This window comes from Macaca mulatta, chromosome 3, assembly GCF_049350105.2.
Source record: "Macaca mulatta isolate MMU2019108-1 chromosome 3, T2T-MMU8v2.0, whole genome shotgun sequence".
NCBI lineage: Eukaryota > Metazoa > Chordata > Mammalia > Primates > Cercopithecidae > Macaca > Macaca mulatta.
Window position 1 is genome coordinate 10292455 of NC_133408.1, and position 25784 is coordinate 10318238.

General features: G+C 37.8%; 1 protein-coding gene across 3 annotated transcripts in view; it reads right to left on the reverse strand.

Moving 5' to 3' along the window:
- The window catches only part of TTC3 (tetratricopeptide repeat domain 3), a 120068-nt gene that overhangs the window by 43789 nt on the left and 50495 nt on the right, over positions 1-25784 (reverse strand). For all 3 annotated transcript variants that reach the window (XM_077995759.1, XM_015132904.3, XM_077995760.1), the window contains 11 exons: positions 23581-23715; positions 20428-20508; positions 18478-18590; positions 13863-13983; positions 10593-10715; positions 9565-9666; positions 8038-8130; positions 7324-7388; positions 6187-6323; positions 5264-5590; positions 1960-2211 (listed from right to left, as the gene is read on the reverse strand). In XM_077995759.1, coding sequence (XP_077851885.1) covers positions 1960-2211; positions 5264-5590; positions 6187-6323; positions 7324-7388; positions 8038-8130; positions 9565-9666; positions 10593-10715; positions 13863-13983; positions 18478-18590; positions 20428-20508; positions 23581-23715 — 1549 coding nt within the window. The remainder of the gene's footprint in view (positions 1-1959; positions 2212-5263; positions 5591-6186; positions 6324-7323; positions 7389-8037; positions 8131-9564; positions 9667-10592; positions 10716-13862; positions 13984-18477; positions 18591-20427; positions 20509-23580; positions 23716-25784) is intronic.

Below are 25784 nucleotides of genomic sequence, written 5' to 3' on the forward strand. Positions count from 1 at the left end.
CCTTGGGAAGTGGGGTGACAGCAAAGGACAGATCAAGGACAAAGCTCATCTGGATTGATGACAAACAAGTTATACTCTTAATACTGAAAAGAAAGAATTGACACTAATTACAGAGTTTCCCGTTTAAAAACTAGATATACAATGTTATTGACTGAGATAAATTGAGGAAAAACAGATCTCTGAAGATGTGATAGGTGGGTTCAGTCATACTGCTTCAAGGGGTTCTTTGGCTGTCTGACAGAAATACCCTAGGGAATCATGCATGAAGAGGTCAGGGGAAAAGTCGGGGCTCTCAGTTATCACAGCACTAGTGACACTGTCGAACACTCTAATCTACAAGATCAGTGGATTTTGAAAAGTTTTAAGAAATATAAGCATTCCTTTAAATGAGGAGATAAAACTGAAAATGTTTGGGGTGAAGGTGGAAGGCAGAGCTACTGGACTTGAGAATCCATTGGGATTGCCAATAATTTGGTTAGTGGCTTCTGACCTCATGACTAGAAACAGAGAAACAGTAGCAGCTGGAAGTGCTGTGTTTTTTATGTAGAGAACACAAGTTAAAGGACTAGTGGACGCTAAGAGGGAACTGTGTCCTTTTTAGTTGCCTTGTTTTGTGATCCAAACATGCATCAGATTTTGTAAGCTCAGTCCTGGGACAGCATTTTATTACCACCAGCAGCAAACTGATGGTAATAAATTCAGGCTATCAAGTAGCATGTCACCTTCAGTCATGAAGCAGTATCCTGAAAAGATAAAGCCATCTGTATTTGAGTGTGCTCTTTTCTAAGAACTTTCGTTGTCAAAAGTAAGCTTTCCGCTTCCTTATACTGCATTGGAACTTTATCATCTGTGACACCATCGTACAAGGCTGGACCTTTTAATGTACTCTTTAAAACAAACAGCATGACATTTAAAAGTCTAACTCCTAACAATACATAGAGGAGACTTCTGATTCTGAGGGATTTGGGGATTATCATAACATGTTTATGTAGTATGAAAGGTAAGAAATTATTATTCAGAATCTAGGAATATGAGAATTTTTAAGTAAAACAGGACCACACAAGTCACTGCCTCCAGATCATCTCATTTTAATATGAGGAAATTAAGATCTAAGAGAAGAGAAGGAATTAGCTGCTAGCTAGCTAGTTAGTTCAAGCTGGACTCCATGCCGTTACCCAAATAGGCCCCCCAATTCCAAATAAGCCCTGACACCCAGCTTTCTAACTCCACTTTCACATTCAGAGCCCATCTGAGACTCTACCCCTGCACCACAGCTTTCCTCTCTCCCAGGGAGAAAGTGTTGGGTCCTTCCTTTGATGCCCTTGGCACTTTCTCTGGCCCTCCTGTATTGAGCTTACTACCATGTTACTGTTATTGGTGCATGCTTCTTATTCTCTTTTCTAGAACACAAGGTCCTCAAGGGCAGAGACAAGTGTAAGCATTTCTGAATTCCTTCTCAACACCCATCACTGGGCCCACAAGGTTTTTAATGAACTAAACTAAGGGAGAAGCTGTGCCATAACCTACTTTTCCTGACCCCTAGTTCTAGGCTCTTCCCATTAAAACATGGGGCATCCATTCTAGATTTTGCAAACATCACCTACTTCTGCAGGCCAATGTTTTCTAAAATGCTACAAATCAAACCACTTGCTAATAGATTCTGTCAATGTAACATGCAATCTTTCCCATGATGCTGTGAAAATATCTAAGACGGGAAGAATATTGTGTATTGTTAGCATAACATACCCACATTTGAGTATCTCTTTAACTGATAAAGTAAAAAAGCTTTATGATATAAAAAAATTGCTACTGTTAATCACTAACTTCCCCACATAAACTGGTTGTACCATAATAATTTTCACTATTTTCTTTGTTATGTATTTAAACAAGCTAGGTCCTTCACAGATTTTTTTCCCCTTAAGGTTAAATGTAATATAAATCTAAATTCAGTGTACATACCCATTATATCAAAGAATTCATCTAAAGCACTATGCAACGCTGGGAACTTGTCTCTGTGTTCTTCTAGCAGCCATATTAAACAACGGGCTTCCTTCAGTGATGTTGGCTCAGAGAAATAATCAAGTTGCTTTCCTTCTATAGAGTCTAGTTTGTGACCATATTTCTCATGCCAGAGGAAAGTCATGATACTAAAATCAAGCTGTTTAAGAGATGCTCCATAACGAGAAAAGAAAGGTCCTGTGGCATCTAAGCCTGTAATAAAAACAAAACCCAAATCAGAAGAGGAGGGAAATTATTTACTGTAAAATCACATTCAGTCTCACATCTCTGAAAGCAGCTGACTATAGTTTGCTTATATTCTCAGCAAAAACATTTAAATAGTTGAGAACAGATTCGTTCAAGCTATTAGGCATTTTAGAAACACCATTTAATATTGTTAGACTAATTATAATAATTCTTGTCTACTAGATTTGAATAATGTGGGCCAAAGCCTTCTACTATCATAGTTACCTTTATTAGACCTAGGAGATGAAAGTATGGCATTAAATTTCTTTAAAAATATAACAATGAGGCCAGGTATGGTGGTTTAGGCCTGTAACCCTAGCACTTTGGGAGGCCAAGGCTGGAAGATCACTTGAGGCCAGGAGTTCAATACCAGCCCTGGCAACATAGCAAGACCCCTATCTCTACAAAAAAAAAAAAAAAAAAAATTAGCCAGGCATGGTGACAAATGCCTATAGTCCCAGCTACTTGGGAGGCTGAGGTGGGGGGATTGTTTGAGCCCAGGACTTTAAGGCCACAGTGAGCTATGATGGCACCACTGCACTCTAGCCTGGGTGATAGGGCAAGATCCTATCTCTAAAAAAAAAAAAACCCAAACAATGTTTTCACGAATTCATAATGACTTTCATTCCAATTAGTACAAACTAGCAAGATTTTATGTTTCTTTATATGGATTCCATAGTAACAAAACATCAACAATATGCAAAATCTTTCCAAATGTGTCTAAAAGAGGAAATGGGTAAACCCATTCCCCAACACCTAAAATAACTGCTCCTTATTCCCCAAAATGTGGGTCCTCACCTTCCTCTACAAAAAAATCAAGGTGGTCAGTATGCCTACTTTTATTCTCCACTCTCCAAATTAGAAAACAGGGTGACTGCAATCTCATACACACTCCTATTGAAATGACAGTGAAGCCCCACTCCTGATGAACAGCTATCAAAAAGAAAAAAGGAGCTCTGTCCAGTTTCTCCATCATGCCTCTAATACAAAATGGTCACTTCTTCCAAGGGCGTCAGTCAACAAATGAAGTCAATAAATGAAGCAGAGATTGCTCAGAGTCAAAATTACCCTAGACTGCTCGCTTCCGGATTAAAGAGGTAGCTTGCAGAGATCATATTGCAGGAAAATTAGGATCTTTGAACACCAGAATCAGGGACCATGTAGAATACTCACACAATAAAAGATTTAGGAGAGCCCAGTGAAGAAACAGCACACTCCCATTCCCCATCCACGTCGGAGCTTGTGCTCAGTGAGGGGAATGCAGGCAGGCAGTGTTCACTATTGAAATGTTAAATTTATCTCACTAGTGCTCTATTACTTCTCTCTCTCCCTCCCTCCTTTCCTCTCTTCAATCTTTTGCTGAACATAAAAACTGACCTCTCTTATGTTAAATACGTGCACGATATAAGTCCACCCAACAGACGTTTTATGAGAAGTAAAATTCCAGGAAATGAAAACTGCTTTACTTATTATTTAAGTAAGTGTGCATTTTACCTCAGGACTGCAGTAACCCCCTTACTAATTAACATGCTTGAACTCATTTCACAACTTTAAATAAAAATTGCTACTTTAAACAGTATACATATATCCTTATTAAAATACCTTTAATCTTCAGAATAAACATGGTTTATATCAAAAGACATGTTCACCCTTTCCTGCCAGTAAGCTGGAGGGCTCAAGTGCTGCATTTACCTGAATGAACAATGGCTGGCAGTCTTGACCGTGTAGCATAACACAGGCAAACCTACTTCTCCAGTCCTGAGTATCTCCTAAAGCATGTTAAAGCAAGCAATAACTTTATAATGTGCTTACTTGATATTCACTAGTGACAATCTTGTCACTTAAAAATAACTTTCCGGGATCACAAATCCATGACGATCTATGCTCAAGGCAGGCATGTTCAGCTGTCTAACTATGCCAAGCTTGCTGCCATCTTACACTGTCTCTTCTGGCAGAAACTGACCAATATCTTCTCTGAAACCCTAGAATTCTAATAGCCCCACGTTTCTAAACATTGGGGACGGCTGGCAGAGGCTTGGCAGGCCCACTCTGTGGTCTGCTGCTAAAGGCCCTGCCTTTTTCCTGTGGCTTCCTTTAGCCTTTTATCTAATAGTTGCCAACGGAATAAACTATTGTGCTAGGCCAGTTGCTATCCAGTCACTAAGATAAATAGTGCCCTGGTAGGTGCCCAAAGCATCCCTACCTTGTGTTACACAACAACTGCATCTGCAGCTGCCTTCTTCAGTCCTACATGGCCTTAGGCAAAGCGCCTGCTTTGGGGGAAGGCAGGGGGCTTGCTCACTCTTCCCTTCTCCCAGCCAAGTTACTAAAGTCAGAACACAGTACAGAGTCATATAATCCTGTGATTTACCACAGCTCAGTCCAACCCTAGGATATGTTTCTCTTAATCTCTAGATACAGATTTGCCCTAGGTGACCCTGAGCAATTAAGTCTCATCCACTCTTCCCTCTAAATTTTTCTTCAAATAATCTGAATTATATATTTGTCTTCTCAACACAGCTCCGGAGCAGGGGCACCCTCCAGGATGTGTTATTTACCATGGTTGTGCCTAGTATTCACACATCTACACATTTACAAATAGTTTAGTCTAATACAGGTCTGGATTTCTTTATTGACTGGTCTTTCCTTAGATTGCACCTTTTGAAAAAGTATACTGTAACCTACCTATAAAATAACCTAAAAATTGTGGTGTATGTGTGTGTGTGTAATAGTTTTTCTGTTTTTTAAAGGCCTTCATATATTTAGTTCTTTTTTAAAAAAATTCTTTTAGAAACAGGTCTTGCAACATTGCCAGGTTGGTCTCAAATTCCTGAGCTTAAGCAATCATCCTGCCTCAGCCTCCCAAGTAGCTGGGACTGGAAAAGTATTCTTAACCATACAAATTTATAGTCCTGCATTTAAAGTTATAAATTATATGACAAGAAAATGAAAATGACTCAGAGACCTACACTTCCCCTTCCTACTAAAGTATATTGCTCTAGAATATAAAGGGACATACCAAAGCTATTAAGTTTTTGGATCCAGGCGGCCAATTTGGGCTCCACTTCTTTAAGCTCACTCAAAACATGCAGAAATATTCTTGTTTTTACTCTGTTCTTTTCTTGAATCAAGTGACGAATAACATAGTCCACTGCTTCATTTAGAAAATTTCTGCTAGAAAAACAGGTTGTATAGTCTTCTGTGCTCAAAACTTTCCAAGAAAGCAATTCTTTGAGAAGCGTGGCTGTATTCCGTATGCCAGATTTGATTTTGTCAGCATACTGCTTTATACACTGTAGAATTCTGTCATCAAGGAACTGACAATGCTGAACATTGTCTACAGTTTCTAAGGATAAATAACGATGGTTAAAGTGATAAATAGGACTAATTCACAATGATATAAACTTAGAAATAATGTAAAATTACATAATATAAAATGATTCAGATTGATTATATTGTTTTACTAAACAACTCAAGAAACTTTAATTAGAAATATAAACATTTAACAATACTTTTGAAAAGACATGAAAGTGCACGTTAAAATAAACATATCAAAAGCAAGCATTTTATACCCTTCATTCTGAACCATTCATGTATTAGTTCCTCTAAAACATGGCCACTTCCTTCAACAATCCTAACCCAGCTTCATTAACTACCTTAACTTTACATACAATAAATATGTTTAGTCATCAAGCAAGGAAAGTTAAAATACAATCTCTGAAAGGTTTTTCAGTGGGAATACAATCTCTGAAAGGTTTTTCACTGCTCTTTACACCAACCCGATTCTGTCTTTGAGTAACAGAAGACAGTGATAGTATTAAATTACTAACTGAAATCTTCATTTCAATTCAATATCAATGAACCTAAGGCCCAAAAGATGCTTATATTTATACTTTTAAACGAGAGTATAATATTCGTATCATGGCTTTGGCTTATGCATACCTTTCTGCTCTTCCTTTTTGGGTGGATTACTTTCTCTTAAGTCCTCCTCCATTCTTTCTTGTGCTAATTTTTTTGCTTCTTTTTTTTGGATCTTTCTCTTCAATTTTTTGTCTTCTTTCAGTCTTAGTTTCTCTAGGCTGATAAACATTTACAATTAGCGATAACTCGATGAACTGTTTTCCTCTATCATAGAAACCATCTTCCAAGCAATACATTAGAAGTTTTCCTTTTTAATTAGAGCCCAGCCTACATCTTCCATTCAATATGAGAAACTGTCAGTATTGTCAAAATAAGGGTACTTGTTTCATGAAAACAAGAACCTCAATGATTAGGTGATGTCTAAGGATGCAGTCTACAGATTGTATAGATGTCACTTCCATGTATGTAAGTTACTTCATAAGATAAACAGAAATAGTACAAATTACTCTGCAAAATAATTCATATAAACTCTCATTTCTAAGAAAGGTCCCATAGTAAAATATAGTTTTCACATCCCAATAATAACCCACAACACTATAATTTGGTTGATCTGGTTACAATGAATTCTCTCCAACAAATAATTCTGTTCATCTTTTCTTTTGCTTTTTCTTGGTCACAAATGATAAAAAATAATCACTTCTTAGAAAGAAAAACAAGAAGCAGGACCAAAAAGAAAAGAAAAAAGAATCTGAATTATTTGATCTAAAAAAAAAGCTATAGAGAAGTAATAATTTAGACAGTACATTGAGTATTTCAGGGTAAAAAACAGTCATAGGTTCAAAATGTTTATTGAAGAGAGATAAAAAGAAAAATATGCTTTTGGAATTAAAGTTTCAACAACTGACAGCAAACTATATAGTTTTTATATAAACGCCAAATGTATTCATCAAACATGTAATTTCACAGCATCAAATGTTCTAATTTTACTTGTAAATTCAACCACTAGATAAATAATTCTGAATCAAGTTTTTAGTATTTAGTCATTCTAGGCTAGTTCTCTTTAAGTTTTAAATTTCCATAAAAATCATTTCTAAAAAACACTTATTTGGATATATGTATACACAGCCAATTTTTTAAAAGGCATAATTTAGAAATCTGCATTTAATTGAATTATATTCTAAGAGACATCATCAAACCACTGATTGTTAAAAATCTTACCTAGAACATTTCTGTTTCAGAATAGGTCTTGGAGGAACCTTTTCTTTTATGACCTTGTGTTCAAACTTTAAATAAAACAAAGACATCCAAAATTTGTCTCATACTCCCATGACATAAAACACAAAACCACAAGTGACAAGTATTTCAGAAGCACACATAATGTTCAGTTTGATAGAGAACAGTGATGATGTTCTGACCCAAACAAAAGCCCAGAAAGCTTTAGCAAAATAATTTACTGAAGAGGAACAAGAGCGTAGACACACTTGAGGAAAAGGATTTTAAAAAATTAAGAGTAAGCAGATGATCTAATGAAGTGTAAATATTATTACAACTACCCACTCCTGCCACTCCCATGTCATGAAGTTAAAGGTAATCCCTCAAGATGCTCTTCCCCCTCCCTAAAAACCTGCACACCCACTAATGCCCAAAAGTTTACCAGGATTAAGAAAATGAAGTTATCAAAAAGAGTAAAAACAGTAAAACTAAGATATAAAAAGCCTCCTTTTCCTATTAAAAAATAAAAGAATATACGAATGCTTTCATTACAATGAAGCATTCTCACATCCAAGTATTTTCTATATTTTCTTAAACGAAGTAATTGCTTCTTTCCTGGAAAATATCCAAATTACATGACATCTACAAATTCAAATCATGTTTCAAAAGGTGTAAACATTTTGGTTATCTATTTAACAAGGTTTCCCCTTTATTACTTACTTCACATTTAACTTGACCACCACTGCTGAAGATGATAATCTTAGAAATGACACCTTCACAGTCAGGGGTAAGACATATTCCTTGTAGAAAATCCTATTTGATTAAAAAAAAAAAAAAAAAGAAAAATGTTACATCTAGGGGGGATAAATCTATACATGTATACTACTTTTACCACTAGGAACAGTCAAAATACGGACTAAAACCATCTTCAGGGAAGTGGTGAAAATCCTTACTCACTGCCATGTGAATTTTAAGGCTTCCATGTAGGAAAAACATACTTTCAGGTGTGGGTCTGACCATGTGACTTGCTTTCATCAATGCAAAGTGACCAGACATGATGTACACATGTCTAGACAAAAGGTTTAACAAACACTTTATAGACTGGACATTGTACTTTTTCCTCTGACACAGGAAGATGTTCCAGAAAAGGGTCATTCTTCAACTTAGATTGAGAAACAAGGAATAAAGCCACACAGAATAAAGCTGCTACAGCCCAGTCCCAGCCAACAACTGCAGAACTGTAGGACTAGTCATGTAAGCAAAAAACAAACTTCTCTGAATGTATGCCACAAGATATTTGGGTGTATATTACTTCAGCATATCCTAGTGAAAGCTAACTAATTTAAAGAGCATATTTAAAACCATGGGAATGGTTAAGACCACTAAAAGACGGTATATCGCTAGAGAAACTCAATTTAGGTAAGACAAAGACATAGCAGAAGTGACTCAAAGGTGACAGTTATTTACTCACATCATTCTATTGTTAATTAATTATGTGAAAATGTACAAAATGTGAGAATTTATTTCTACCAAACTTTAATAATTGCTATCGTTAACAGATGCCTAGTACAACTGCCTTATTCTTTCCCAAATAAGAACAGTGGTCTGCATAAGCCTAAGAAGTGTAGGAAAAGGTCCATAGTTTCTACAGATCAGAAACAAATTCTATGAATACAAATAAGATCGTAATATTGTGTCTTCCCTCAAAGTATGTCTACTTCATGGTAGTTAATGTCATTATCTTGATAATAAGAAAATCCCTGGTGAGAAATGGCAGTTTAAAATTGAAGTTTATCCTTCTTCCCAACATTAAAAAAATTGTTTTGAGTTGATTTCTTAGTACAAATTACCGCATCAAATTTTGGTTTTGAAACCTCTAATTCCACATCAAAACTTTCAAGTGGGGTCTGGCACAGTAGCTCATGCCTATAATCCCAGCACTTTGGGAGGCTGAAGTAGGATCACTTGGGTCAAGGAGTCTGAGGCTGCAGGGAGCTACGACTGCACCACTGCACTCTAGCCTGGGCAACACAGTGAGATCCGTCTCTTTAAAAAAACAAAGCCTCTATGGTTAATGCCTTCATGATTGTATAAATAAAAACAAAACCTGATTTTTCACTTTATTATTAAAGTTATAATTTAAAACTTTCTAATTATGTGCAGAATGTTCAGGAAGGAATTCTTGGGGGAAAAAATTGACATACAATAAGTATACTGAAAAATTCAGACAATCTTGTTATGCTTTACCTTGTCAATTTTATCATTAAAGGTTGTACTTTTTAACTTCTTCCAGCAATTCATGTGAAATTCTATTTTACAGTACTGGCAACAGCTGATGCGTATAAAACCCTGGGGTTACAAAAAAATGTGTAATTAACGTTTTAATGATGTCTCTGCACGCACAATCATTACAACACACATCAAGACAGAGAGAGAGCTTGACTAACAGCATAAAGTCACATTATTCTTTATGTCAAATATTTTATAAACATTATTTCATCTGATTTACTAACCAGGGACATTGGAACAGTAGGACAAGGGCAGCTACTATCTTCTTGAATAAACCAGTATAACTTAATTAAGTGCCAGACTTATCTCAAATTTTGGTCTTTAGCAGCTAATTCAGTGATCACAATGACCTTTAGATTCGGGACTCAAATTTTATGAGACATCAGAATTGCAACAAATCAGAGGTAACAATCTCACTTTGTTTCCTATCCTCCTAAGGTAGCTGGAAGAGGAAAAGGAATGAGCCAGCCTGCCTTCTCAGGTCACTACCCCAGCCCACAGTGTTTATACATCAGTGGCTCTGGTTCCCATGTGAGATGATGTAGACCTAAAAAGTACAGGAAGGCTGGGCGTGGTGGTTCATACCTGTAATCCCAGCACTTTGGGAGGCTGAGGGGGGCAGATTACGAAGTCAAGAGATTGAGACCATCCTGATCAATAGGATGAAACTCTGTCTCTACTAAAAATACAAAAATTAGCTGGGTGTGCTGGGACACGCCTGTAATCCCAGCTACTCGGGAGGCTGGGGCAGGAAAATTGCTTGAACCCAGGAGGCGGAGGTTGCAGTGAGCCAAGATTGTGCCACTGCGCTCCAGCCTGGGTGACAGAGTGAGACTCTGTCTCAAAAAAAAAAAAAAGTCCAGGGAAAGGGGTGGACAACTGCTAACTAGCCAGAGAACTTGGGTGCTTCCAATTAGAGATTGTTTTGAGCCCATTTTAAGGAATGATTTTGCAAGTTAATGTCCCACTGTACACTCATTATTTACCTTAAAGTCTGGATCAGTTATGTATATCTGGATCTTAGAATATCCATGGCACTTCTGATAGCAACAAATGGCATCTGGCACTGGAGGGAACTTGCATTCTTCAACAAATTTCTCTAACAGCATCTAAAACAAAATAAACAAAAATGATACCATTACAATACTAATCTGTCAATAAAAATGTCTGTGATTTCAATAACCTCTTGCCATCAAAATATTTTCAGCATAAGAATGACTAAATTTTTTTCACCAACAACAAACTACATACAACTTTTAAAGTGTTTCCTTTTAAAAGGAAGGCTGATACAAAGACATAAGAGATTTAAAAAGAGGACTTAACCAAATTTTTTTTCAGAATTTCGAAAGAATCAAAATTTTGTCCTGTTACAATCATCAAATCTCATTTCATAATTTACAACTCTCTGAAATCTCCCATAAGCATTAAGAGGAAGTCAAGCAAGGCAGAATAACCCTTAGGGGAATCCTGAGGACTTTACCGGCTCCTCTTGCCTGACATCACCTCATCCAGGATCCTAACACTCCCATGATCTTCCTCCTTGCAGCTCTGCCACTGTTGTTTGTGGACTCCCTGGCGAATTATTCCATGGCTAATGAAGCCCCCAAGAGACTCATGCCATGCCTCCAGTGCTGGTTTTTTGTTATCAATAGCTCCTGTGCCTCCATCCCAATCTTGTATGAAGAGAGGAAAATCCAAGAATCCCTGTGTTTTATTTTTTATAACAGCTTTGTTGAGATATAATTAACACGCTATACAACTCAAATAAAGTGTAGTTCAGTGGTTTTCAGCATATTCACAGGATGTACCGACATCACCACAATCTAAATTTAGAACATTTTCAACAAGAAACTCCATATGCATTAACAGTCCCTCCTCATTTTCCCCTAACCTCCCAGGCCCAGCAATCACTAGTCTGCTTTCTGTCCTATATACAGATTTGCCTATTCTGGAGATTTCATACAAATGGACTCACACAAGCCCTTTGTGTTTGGCTTCTTTTATTTAGCATAATGTTTCCAAGGTTCATACATGCTGTAGCATGTTATCAAGTACTTTTTTTTTTTTTTGAGACAGGGTCTTACTCTGTTACTCAGGCTGGAGTGCAGTGGCACAATCTCAGCTCACTGAAACCTCTGCCTCCTAGGTTCAACTGATCCTCCCACCTCAGCCTCCTGAGTAGCTGGGACTACAGGTGTGTGCCACCATGTTTGGCTAATTTTTGTATTGACGGGTTTCGCCATGTTGCCCAGGCTGGTCTGGAACTCCTGAGCTCAAGCAAGCTTCCTGCCTTGGCCTCCCAAAGTGGTGGGATTACAGGCGTGAGCCACCACACTTGGCCATTTGTTTTTGAGGCAGACTCTCACTCTGTTGCCCAGGCTGCACTGCAGTGGCACAATCAAGGCTCACTGCATCCTCAACCTCCCAGATTCCAATACTTATTTACCTATTTATCAGTTGATGAATACTTGGGCTATTTCCCATTTTGGGCTATCATGACTAACGCTGCTATGAACATTCACGTACAAGTTTTTGTAAGAACATGTTTTCCTTTCTCTGTACACACCTAGGAGTGAAACTGCTGGATCATATGGTATGCTATAGTTTGAATGTTTGACCCTCCAAACCACATGTTGAAATCTGATCCCTGGTGTTGGAGGTGAGACACAGTGGGAGGTGTTTGAGCCATGGCGAGGAATCTCTCATGAATAGATTAATTCCCTCCCTGGGGTGAGTGAGTTCTCACTCCATTAGTTCCCTAAAGAGTTGGTTGTTAAAAAGAGTCTAGGCCGGGCGCGGTGGCTCAAGCCTGTAATCCCAGCACTTTGGGAGGCCGAGATGGGCGGATCACGAGGTCAGGAGATCAAGACCATCCTGGCTAACACGGTGAAACCCCGTCTCTACTAAAAAATACAAAAAACTAGCCGGGCGAGGTGGCGGGCGCCTGTAGTCCCAGCTACTCGGGAGGCTGAGGCAGGAGAATGGTCTAAACCCGGGAGGCGGAGCTTGCAGTGAGCTGAGATCCGGCCACTGCACCCCAGCCTGGGCGACAGAGCAAGACTCTGTCTCAAAAAAAAAAAAAAAAAAAAAAGTCTAGCACTTCCCCGTCTCTCACCATATGATCTCTACAGACTGGCTCTCCTACGCCTTCTCACATGAGTAGGAGCTGCTGAAGGCCCTCACCAGCAGATGCTGACACCATGCTTCTTATACAGACTGCAAAACCATAAGTCTACTTTTCTTCATAAATCACCCAGTCTCAAGTACTCCTTTATAGCAACACAAATGGACTGAGACATGGTAACTCTATGTTTAACTGTCTGAGGAACTGCCAGACTATTTTCCAAAAGCAGCTGCATCATTATACATTACCACCAGCAGTGTCTGAATGTTCCCATTTTTCTATACCCTTGCCAATATTTATTGTCTACCCACATCCTAGTGAGTGTGAAGTGGTATCTCACTGTGGTTTTGATTTGTATCTCTCTGATAGCTAATAATGCTGAATATCTTTTCATGTACTAATTGGCCATTTGCATATCTTCTTTGCAGAAATGTCTATTCAGATCCTTTGTCTACTTCTTAAATTAGATTATTTGTCTTTTTATTATTGAGTTGTACAAGTTGACTTCTGTGGTTTTAAAAGCTTCAGCCAAAATCAAGTTCTGAGTATATGTGAGAGTTCACTACAAGTAAAAGCCTATCTCAGTCATTTCACACATAAGTCTTTCTAGAACAAGTAAAGCATCTTTATGCTTCTGGATGTGAGACTAAATTCATATTTTTCTGAACCTTCAAGTATCATCTCAGTAACTGTGGTAACTTTATGATGAAACAACAATACTATACCTTCCTCTAAGTACAACCAAGTCCAGCATACTACAGGATCACGTACACTCAGAAGTCAGAATGCCTGGACTCAAGTCCCAGGACCACGATTTGCTTGCTGTTTCACCTTGAGTGCATCATTTCACCTCTCTAAACTTAACCTTCCTCATCTGTAAAATGGGAATGATCACAGTGCCCCCTGCAGAGGCCTGCTGTAAGGATTAAGCATAACGATAAGTGGAAGGTACAGGACTGGCACATAGAAAACATTCAATAAATGTCAGAGAATCTCAATAGACTGTAGAGGGGAAATGCATGTAAGGGAAGTGGGGATGGAATGCTCCTACTTCTCTGCCTCCTGCTACCTGAGTCAGTCAATGCAGATAAGCATTCACAGTAAGAAACACTTTGCAAAAATAAATGGTTACCTTTATTTTTTGTGGCTGAGACTCTTCAATAATCACATTACTTGTGGGCCAAGTTAACACTCCAGGAAGACGATAAATCAAGGTTCTTGCTTTCTCAAAGTGATTGAGAGCTTCTAGAAATCTAAAGTCAAAATTATGAAAAAGGCATTAAAGATGTAAAATGGTATTTTCATTCCCCTCAACAAAAGTCACCAAAGATCTCAAGCTTACTGGGACGAATACATTTGCTGAATCACTGAACAGCAATATTCAATGTAACCTAAATTTTCTTTAAAAAAACAAAGTCACTATTGCTGTTTTGCTATAAAAGTAATACACATTAAACACAACTCGTCTTGGACACTGGCTTTATTGTGCTAGGTGTACACTAGTTTTTTGTTGTTGTTGTTTTTGTTGCTGTTTTTGAGATGGAGTCTCACTCTGTCGCCCAGGCTGGAGTGCAGTGGCGCGATCTCAGCTCACTGCAACCTCCACCTCCTGGGTTCAGCGATTCTTTCTGCCTCAGTCTCCCAAGTAGCTGTAACTACAGGCACGCACCACCACACCCGGCTAATTTTTGTATTTTTTTAGTAGAGAAAGGGTTTCACCATATTGGCCAGGCTGGTGCCGAACTCCTGACCTCATGATTCACCCGCCTAGGCCTCCCAAAGTGCTGGTACAGGCATGAGCCACCACGCCTGGCCAATGTACGCTAGTTCTTTTAAAGTTGATACTTACTTTTTTTTTTTTTTTTTTTTTTGAGACAGAGTCTTGCTCTGTCGCCCAGGCTGGGGTGCAGTGGCCAGATCTCAGCTCACTGCAAGCTCCGCCTCCCGGGTTCACGCCATTCTCCTGCCTCAGCCTCCCGAGTAGCTGGGACTACAGGCGCCCGCCACCTCGCCCGGCTAGTTTTTTGTATTTTTTAGTAGAGACGGGGTTTCACTGTGTTAGCCAGGATGGTCTCGATCTCCTGACCTCGTGATCCGCCCGTCTCGGCCTCCCAAGGTGCTGGGATTACAGGCTTGAGCCACCGCGCCCGGCCGATACTTACTTTTTAAAGTTTCGAACAATTGAAACACAAAATTGAATAATCTATTCAATCTTTGTTTCATTAACTAAACTAAAGTAGATTCTTATACAGAAACAGCAAACTTCCACTTCAACTAATAATTCATAAATAGGGGAATTTTTATTTTATTTGACTCTATTAGGACAACGGTAGTAAAAATTTCCTTGCTAAAAAGTTTTTTTTAAGGCATCATGTATTCTGGACGTTTTCTCTCAACCATAAAACAGTAAATTATTTTAACAAAACAAATATTTAAATGTGTATTTAAATTGCTTTAACTATAAATATGAAATGTTTTAGTTCTGATTTCATTCATGATTTGAAGAAATAATGTCAACAGATTCCCACAGTCCATTCAACGAATACTGAAGTACTTAATTATAAAGTTAACCAAGGCTGGGCACAGTGGCTCATGCTGGTAATTTCAACACTTTGGGAGGCCAAGGCAGGTGGATCACCTGAGATCAGGAGTTCGAAACCAGCCTGGCCAACATAGTGAAACCCTGTCTCTACTAAAAATACAAAATTAGCTGGGTGTGGTGGTACATGCCTGTAATCGCAGCTACTTGGGAGACTGAGGCAAGAGAATTGCCTCCAGGAGGCAGAGGTTGCAGTGAGCCGAGACTGCACCATTGCACCCCACCCTGGGCAACAAGAGCGAAACTCTGTCTCAACAAAAAAAAAAGTTAACCAAGTCTTTATTCATCTCTTCACACTACAGAAGACTTTCCTGCCTTCTCTAATCCTGAAATGACTTCCCAATTTAAAAACTTATTTTTGCCTACAGCTATAGTAAGATTCACGTGCAGAAAAGCTAGACCACCATCCACCGTAAGACAGTCATACATCACAGGATTTCAAAGCAGAAACTGCACATTGCAACACCAAAAAACAGCGTATTTGCTATTCAGTCCCACACCGTAATATTCAGAAATTAAAATGTAAATGCTTTTCAATATGGAAAAGACTTTCTAGTTTTGCACAATCTCCATGATTCTAAACATTTAAGTAATTTTTCTAGACCTTGTGAATTTGCATGTGACTGCTACATCAAACGGTTATAACCTAAACAATTTATACTAAACTTTTAAACTAGTTTCATTTGCTAATCCTGTAAAGGTGCTTGCTAAGTCCTCACTTTCCCTGCATCTACTTGATCCTTAATATAGCTTAGCTAAGACAGACAGTAATTTCACGAAGTAAAAAAAAACTTTCTTTCTTTTTTTTTGAGACAGAGTGTCGCTCTGTCACCCAGGCTAGAGTGCAGTGGCACAATCTCGACTCACTGCAACCTCTGCCTCCTGGGTTCAAGCAATTCTCCTGCCTCAGTCTCCCGGTAGCTGGGACTACAGGTGCACACCACCACACCCGGCTAATTTTTGTATTTTTAGTAGAGACGGGGTTTCACCATATTGGTCAGGCTGGTCTCGAATTCCTGACCTCAGGTGATTCACCCACCTCGGCCTCCCAAAGTGCTGGGATTCCAGGTGTGGGCCACTGTGCCTGGCCAAAAAAAAAACTTTAATTTAAAAAAATCTATAAAGGAGGTTCTAGGCACATTCTAAGCCTGGGGTGGGGGGTTCCCCCAAAATCTCACAAAATTTCCCCTAACAAGTTAAATGAAAATTGAAAGATAGTTAGAAATTATAAATAATATTCAATCGGTCAACAATTATTTCTTTATACAGTAATCTAAAATACCTACCTCTATACTGGGTACAAGTGGCAGAACAGATTTTCTTTTTTTAAAGCTCAAGACATAATCCTGTCCCCTCGGGGACATACTGACATTCAGGGAGACAAGACTAAGAGACATGAGGCATTTAGAGAACAGCTTCAATATTAAACTGTGAGTAAGGATTACAACTACAATAGAGTTCAGAGGAGAGACTTTTATTCCTAACTCATTATGTCTTTGAACACATAGATATCTCTTATTTAAAACCATCTTTATACAGATTTTTAAAAAATAGTTAAATCAAAAAATTAAACAATCAGATTTTAAAAACATTGTATCAATTTACTCACTACAGATGATTATACACTATTCAGTCTTTAATGTCAAATTACTATATTGCTGACTTACTAGATTTAAAATCAGGAAGTACCAAGAACTGCAATGACTGGCCTTGCTTTAACAATTAATATTGATAGTGTATTTAATAAATGGTGCTGGGAAAATTGGCTAGCCATAAGTAGAAAGCTGAAACTGGATCCTTTCCTTACTCCTTATACGAAAATTAATTCAAGATGAATTAGAGACTTAAATGTTAGACCTAATACCATAAAAACCCTAGAAGAAAACCTAGGCAATACCATTCAGGACATAGGCATGGGCAAGGACTTCATGTCTAAAACACCAAAAGCAACGGCAACAAAAGCCAAAATTGACAAATGGGATCTAATTAAACTAAACAGCTTCTGCACAGCAAAAGAAACTACCATCAGAGTGAACAGGCAACCTACAGAATGGGAGAAAATTTTTGCAATCTACTCATCTGACAAAGGGCTAATATCCAGAACCTATAAAGAACTCAATCAAATTTACAAGAAAAAAACAAACCACCCCATCAAAAAGTGGGCAAAGGATATGAACAGACACTTCTCAAAAGAAGACATTCGTACAGCCAACAGACACATGAAAAAATGCTCATCATCACTCGCCATCAGAGAAATGCAAATCAAAACCACAATGAGATACCATCTCACACCAGTTAGAATGGCAATCATTAAAAAATCAGGAAACAACAGGTCCTGGAAAGGATGTGGAGAAATAGGAACACTTTTACATTGTAGGTGGGACTGTAAACTAGTTCAATCATTGTAGAAAACAGTGTGGCGATTCCTCAAGGATCTAGAACTAGAAATACCTTTTGACTCAGCCATCCCATTACTGGGGATATACCCAAAGGATTATAAGTCATGCTGCTATAAAGACACATGCACACGTATGTTTACTGTGGCACTATTCACAATAGCAAAGACTTGGAATCAACCCAAATGTCCATCAGTGACAGACTGGTTTAAGAAAATGTGGCACATATACACCATGAAATACTATGCAGCCATAAAAAAGGATGAGTTTGTGTCTTTGTAGGGACATGGATGCAGCTGGAAACCATCATTCTCAGCAAACTATCGCAAGAACAGAAAACCAAATACCACATGTTCTCACTCATAGGTGGGAACTGAACAATGAGATCACTTGGACACAGCAAGGGGAACATCACACACCGGGTCCTATTGTGGGGAGGGGGAAGGGGGAGGGATAGCATTAGGAGACATACCTAATGTAAATGACGAGTTAATTGGTGCAGCACACCAACATGGCACATGTATATATATGTAACAAACCTGCACGTTGTGCACATGTACCCTAGAACTTAAAGTATAATAAAAAATATATATATATTGATAGTGATATTTCATTCAGGTCCTCAAAGTAAATCACAATTATGATAGTGTGCTACAGAGGAAATATCAAAATAATTCCAGAAAATGGATCATTATATTGGATTTTAAATGAGTTACCAGCCTACAGCTTAAATTAGTGTCATTTCTACTAACCTGTTTTTTTTCAAGTATACTTTTCCAATTCCACAGTAGGCCAAGCAGTCAAGTCCCTCATTGGGGTAGTGTTCAATAATCCTCTTAAACTGGTTTTCAGCTTCAGATAATTCCTTCAATAGCAGTGAAAACAATGATCACTTACATACAAAGAGAAATACTGAAATAAATTTTACCTAAAGGTTGATTTTTTAAATAATATTAAAATAACAACTGCATATCCCCAAATTCCTGTAGCAAAATTATACCTCTGTGTTTCACTTTCTTAGGAATTACATAAATTTCTGATCATATGGATAGTCAGAGACACAATCAAACCAATCCAGCTGAACACATCAGACAATCAACCTACAAGCATTTACCAGTACACACTAAGGGCCTGGCAGGTGCTGGCTAATACTAAAAAGAGTCAAATCGTGTTTTTGTTTTTGTTTTTTTAAAAAAGGCTAATTATGGTGTAAACACACCATAACACAGATCCTATTAAGTGCTAATCCCTTGGAAGGAATGCCATTCCAATGATGTTATCACAGTCTTCTGTGGCATAAGATGGATGAAAGCTGTCTTAAAAACAGCTCTTTAGGAAAAACTTAACATAACTTAGAGTACATTCTTTTTTTAATATTCTCAACAGTGAAAAACCACTAAGTTGAATGAATTTTGTTTTTGGAAAACATCCAAAAGACACTCAGTTCTAAGAAATACTGGTAACCCTACTGTGAGTGAAAAAAAGAAATGTCACTACAAAATAGAGCTTTGAGGCCAGTTCCAACAGAGGCATTCTAAAAATGTTTGAAGCAAGGGCTGTCCTCTGATGAAATTCTTCCAAACATGTAAGTTCTACTATAATATGTTTTTTTTTTCCCAAATCATTCTATTTTACATTAAATCACAAATGTAATAAATGATTTCTTCAATTCTAATAAGGTAAAATATGGTATTTATTATTATTCTGTCAGGAATAAAATTAAAATCATGAAGTTCTGTCTCCAACTGTCTCTTGGAAAATAGAATTAGACAGCATTCATGGGAGACATTAATCTGTGACATTGAGATCAAGGAAAATGAACCTTGGGCACTGTCGACTTCTGGGAGAGAACAGAACGTAAAAGACTACTTAGATCCTCGCTAGGTGGCAAGTTAGGGTTAAACCTTCATCTAGACAGGGAAAAACAGAGCCCAAATTATATATTATACTTGAGGTCATTCTAGAGCATTTCAACATTTATAGCAAACTCAAAACCTCAGAAAGCAAAGTTATAATGCCGAACAGTATAGGTAGGTAAACATTCCAGGAGAGCAAGGCAGGAGCATGACTAAGGGAAATCCTGGGAGCTCATGTCTATACACTGACTACATGCAGTTATAGGAAGCCTGCAATCTAGAAATAATACAATACCTAAGTACCTTCTACCTAGAAATAAGAGATATTAACATTATCATTGTTACCTGTGTTTTTCTAGGAAAACAACATAACATGAAACCTCCCTACGTCCATTCCCTCCTGCCATCACTAAAGGCAGCCATTATCTTCAATTCTATATAAACATAATCCATATTTTTTTCACTTTTTTACAAGATGCACAGAATTCTTAAACAGTATATAATACTATTATGTATATTTTCCAAATTATATATAAGTGGGATCACAATGTTTATGTCCTCCAACTTGCTTTTCCCCCAAGATTATGTTTCTGAAATCTATCTATCATGATACATTATGTCCTAATTTTATACAAATAAAAAGTAGATTCCCACTGATTGCCTGGCAAAGCCTTTTTCTAATAGGAACAAACTAAATATTCTTTAAAAACACAAACTAAATTAAACTGAGACATTTCAGACAAAATTATCAGAAGGTACAGAGAAGAAAATGGGTCAAAATGAGAAAACAACTATTATAAGGTATGTCACTATCATTTTAATTATTACCACTGTTACAAATCTTACCTCAGGCTGTCCTATTCCAAGGAGAGAAATGGCAAGTCCATAGACAACCAAGACATAGTTAATCATGGCCAGGTTCAATTGCTGTCAATAAAAATGCCTCAGTTAAAAATCTGAACATAATTCTGCCCAATCTGCATCTAGTCACAACAGAAAAAGAAGTGTAATAGAATCTCGCTAATCAATCTTACTAATCAATGATTGTCATAAAATCTCACTAATCAGTATGATTGGCCAAATCAAATTAGAAAAGAGATTTTTGTCCCAACAAAGCAGTTATCCTGCTATTTAAAACACAGAATCACTGTCTCAGAGTTCCTTAAGGCACGGTTCATAATAGATTAATTTCTAATTAAAGTCATATTATTTTTCATATAAGGGGTACTAGTGGCAGATTAAGACATTTACTTAGCTATTATAGGCTACTTCAGAGATACTGTGAGTTCAGCTCTGGAGCATCACAATAAAGCAAATATCACAATCAAGTGAGTCTCACAAACTTATGGGTTACCCAGTGCATATAAAAGTTATGTTTAAGTGATACTGTAGTTTATTAAGTGTGTACTAGCATTATGCCTATTAAACAATGTATACACCTTAAGATTTTATTGCTACAAATGCTAATGATCATCTGAGGCTTTACTGAGTCATAATCTTTTTTTAAACTTTTTCAAAAATTATACTTTAAGTTCTGGGATACATGTGCAGAACATGCAGGTTTGTTACGTAGGTATACACGTGCCGTGGTGGTTTGCTGCACCCATCAACCCGTCATCTACACATTTTTGTTGGTGGATGGTTTTGCCTTGATATTGATGACTGCTAACTGTTCAAGGTGGTAGTTCCTGAAAATTAAGGTGCTGCAGCAATTTCTTAAAATAAGACGACAATGAAGTCCATCGTACTGATTGACTCTTACTTTCAGAAAAGGTTTCTCTGTAACATGTGATGCTTTTTGACAGCATTTTACCCACACTAGAACTTCTTTCAAAATTGGAGTGGCAAATCCTGCCACTGCTTGATCAACTAAGTTTCTCATTTCAACAATATTCACAGCATCTTCACGAGGAGTAGGTTCCATTTCAAGAAATGACTTTTTTTTGTTCATGTGTAAGAAGCAACTCCGTATCCCTGCAAGTTTTATACTGAGGTTGCAGCAATTCAGTCACATCTTCAGGCTCCACTTCTAATTCTCTTGCTTGTTCCACCACATCTGCAGTGACTTCCTCCACTAATGTCCTGAACCCCCCAAAGTCATCCATGAGGGCTGGAATTCACTTCTTCCAAACTCCTGTTGATGTTGATATTTTGATCTCTCACATGCATCATGAACATTCTTTATGGTATCTAGAGTGGTGATCCTTTCCAGAAGGTTTTCAATTTACTTTGTCCAGATCCAACAGAGGAATCACTATGGCAGCTATAGCCTTATAAAATATGTTTCTTAAATAATAAGACTTGAAAGTCAAAATGACTCCTTGATCCATGTGCTACCAGGCATGAAAACAACATTCATCTCCTTGTACGCGTACCAAATCTCTTGGGCAGGTGCACTGTCAATAAGCAGTAGTATTTCGCAAGGAATCTTTTATTCTAGCAGTAGGTCTCAACAGTGGGCTTAAAGTACTTAGTAAACCTTGCTGTCAACAGATGTGCTGTCATTCATGCTTTGTTGTTCCATTTCTAGGGCTCCAGGCAGAGTGAATTAGCATAATTCTCAAGGGCCTGCAGATTTTTGGAAAGTAAATGAGCACTGGCTTCAACTTAGGTCACCAGCTGCATCAACCCCTAATGAGTAATGAACCCATCCTTTTTGAAGCTTTGAAACCAGACATTGACTTCTCTCTAGCTATGAAAGTCCTAGACGGCATCTTCTTCCAACAGAAGGTTGTTTTGTCTCCATTGACAATCTGTTGTTTAGCATAGCCACCTTCATCAATGATCTTCACTAGATCTTCTCAATAACTTGCTGCAGCTTCTCCATCAGCACTTGCTGCTTCACCTTGCACTTTTACGTTATGGAATTGGCTTCTTTCCTTAAATCTCATGAACCAACTTCTGCTAGTTTCAAACTATTCTTCTGCAACTTCCTCACCTCTCTCAGCCTTCACAGAAGAGAAGAGTTATGGTCTTGCTCTGGATTAGGCTCTGGCTTAAGAGAATGTTATGGCTGGTTTGATTTTCCACCCAGACCACTAAGACTCTCCACATCGGCAAGAAAGCTGTTTCACTTTCTTGTCATTCATGTGTTCATTAAAGTAGCACTTTTAATTTCCTTCAAGAACTTTTTCTTTGCATTCACAGTTTGGCTATTTGGCACAAGAGGACTAACTTTCTGCCTGTCTTGGCTTTCAACATGCCTTCCTCACGAAGCTTAATCATTCTAGTTTTTCATTTAAAGTGAGAGACGTGCAACTCTTCCTTTCACTTGAATACTTAGAGGCCATTGTAGGGTCATTAATTGGCCTAATTTCAATATCATGTCTCAGGGAACAGGGAGACTTAAAGAAGTGGGTGGAGATAACAGCTGGTTGGCAGAGCACTCAGAACACACACACACAATTTATTAAGTTCCCTTTCTTATATAGGCACAGGTTGTAGTGCCCCAAAATAATTACAATAGTAACATCAAAGATCACTGATCACAGATATAGTGATAATGATAATGAAAAAGTATGACATATTGTGAGAATTACCAAAATGTGACACAGAGACACAAGGTGAGCACATGCTTTCGGAAGACTGGTACCGACAGACCTGCTTGACATAGGATTGTCACAAATCTTCAATTTGTAAAAAATGCATTGTCTGCAAAGTGCAATAAAGCAAAACATAATGAAATGAGGTGTGCCTATACTTTCTTCCTGGGTGAAAAGGTGTGACTAAAGTGAGTTGAAATCCGTGATTTAGAGAAAAAGTCAGTTCTAATGACCCTAAACTACAGTCAAGGAGAGAGTATAAACATGGATCACCTATTGAGCATACTCGTGAAGTCTGAATTGGAGCACTACCTGCTTCCCACAACCTGAAGTAGATTCAGCCAATCTCAGCAAGGTCTTAGGTATATGACTACAAAGAGTTAAGGCCTTGGTTCTCTTCTGCATTCATCTGAGGTGCATTAGCATTGATAAACAAGTTATGATATGGCAAATTTACCTTTATTTTTTGAGGATCTAAACCGTTCAGCAACTCTGTAAAGGCCTGTGCGGCACTGCGGCAACGCTGCTCCAATAAGGCCATATAGCCATCTTGAATTAAGCTTCTCAACATTTTCATTATATTAGCAAAATCCTGGAAAAAAGAAATTCTATTTCAGTAACCCGAATCTACATATTTTTAATTTAAAACTTAAGATGCCAAGTTCATAGTAATATTTTATAACTAATGATAAAATGTTTAAATCAATACCCAAACTACCCTTATTCATCATATTCCTTTCTCAGCAGCACACTTTTAAAGTGAAAAATGAAAATGTACTGCTTTACCATCTTAATTGCAACACCTCTTCTGTTGCCTGTGACAAAGGTGGCTCATTTTACACTACATGGCACTAAGCCTCACTTGCTCTCCAGACTAAACAGAGAGCATTTTTAAGTTTTAACAATATATATGAAAAACACTAGCCATCATTTAAAATAAATTGTTTGGGAGTAGAACAATTAGACACTTAAGAACACACAATCAATATTCTGATCACTACCAGATTTTAACAACTGCCATCCTGCTCTGAAACAAACCTTAATTCTAAGCAAGAAATAAATATTTCAATTGTTAACTGTACTCCTGCCTAACATATATTTGAACATAACTAGATAAAATTACTGGGAGAGATAACAATAGGTTAAATGCAAAAGGAATAACATAAGGAACAAAAAAATAAAACAAAATTGCTATCATGTACCCTTAAACTAAGAAAAACTTTGCAATTTGAATACGCATTATAATTTGAATTCATATTTTAGTGACATGGGAATAACTGTAAGTCACCAAAGTTCCATAAAGATTGGAGAGGCAAGGCTAGACATTAAGCCTAAAATCTCACTCCTTGCTATACACGTGTGCACCATTCAAAAGGGCAGCAAATGCAAGTATGTATGCTGTATTCCTCACCGTTCCTAAAAATGAAGATCCAAAAGGAGACCCCACTGCACAAATCACAGAAGAAAAAGCAGTTTGTTTACCCATTAACAAAAGCCTTCTGCTGGCCATTTTATTTTATTTATTTACTTATTTTTTTTTTTTTGAGATGGAGTCTTGCTCTGTCACCAAGCTGCAATGCAGTGGCACGATCTCGGCTCACTACAACCTCCGCCTCTGGAGTTCAAACAATTCTCCTGCCTCAGCCTCCCGAGTAGCTAGGACTACAGGCACGCGCCACCACACCCAGCTAATTTTTTGTTTTTTTAGTAGAGACGGGGTTTCGCCATGTTAGCCAGGATGGTTTCGATCTCTTGACCTTGTGATCCGCCAGCCTTGGCCTCCCAAAGTGCTGGGATTACAGGAGTGAGCCCCTGCACCTAGCCTCTGCTGGCTTTTGAATCAATGAATCAAAGTTTGGCAGAGCACTCCCCAGAATATGCATGGAAAAGAGCAGCTCTCACAAAAACTTAAAAGCTCGAAGACAGTCATACTTGTTTTAAGATATGAACTTGAAGTTGCAAATGATGATGTGCTAGCCCTACAAATACTAGTTATTAGCCTTTCATAAACTTATTCCATTTTAATCTTGTTCTCATTCTTTTTCTTTCTTCTTTAAAGGAGACAGGGCTCCCAAACTAGTGAGAGGCATAAAAAAACAAAAGAAAATAATAAATAAATAAATAAATAAATAAATAAATAATTAATTCAGGGCCTTACTATGTTGCCTAGGCTGGAGAGCAGTGGCTAATCCTCTCGCCTCAGCCTCCTGAGGATCTGGGACTACAGGCACGTGTCACTATGCCCAGCTTTCTTTATCAGTCTAGAAATAAGATCCATACAGCCTCATGCTTTCACTGGAAGTCACTTCCCTCAATACAACATAAATGATCTGTCCTGAAAGCTCCAGCAGAGCAGGCTGAAATCACATCACTGCACACCCAATCTCTCTCAGTCCTCAGCATATGGAGAGAGACTCAATCAAACTGCGTTGAATGAACAAACAGAGGCTCAAAGACACGAATCATATTTATTTAAATAGTCTTTTCATCTTCACAGGCTGTCATCTATTTAAGTATTTCATGGTTTTTAGAGTCAGTAAAAATCAATGTAAAAAGATATAATTTAAAATCTCCAACCATAAGAAATTCTCAAAAATGCTTTTAAGCAAATTACTAGGAATCTATTTTAGTTATTTGTAAAATATCTGTTATGTATACTTA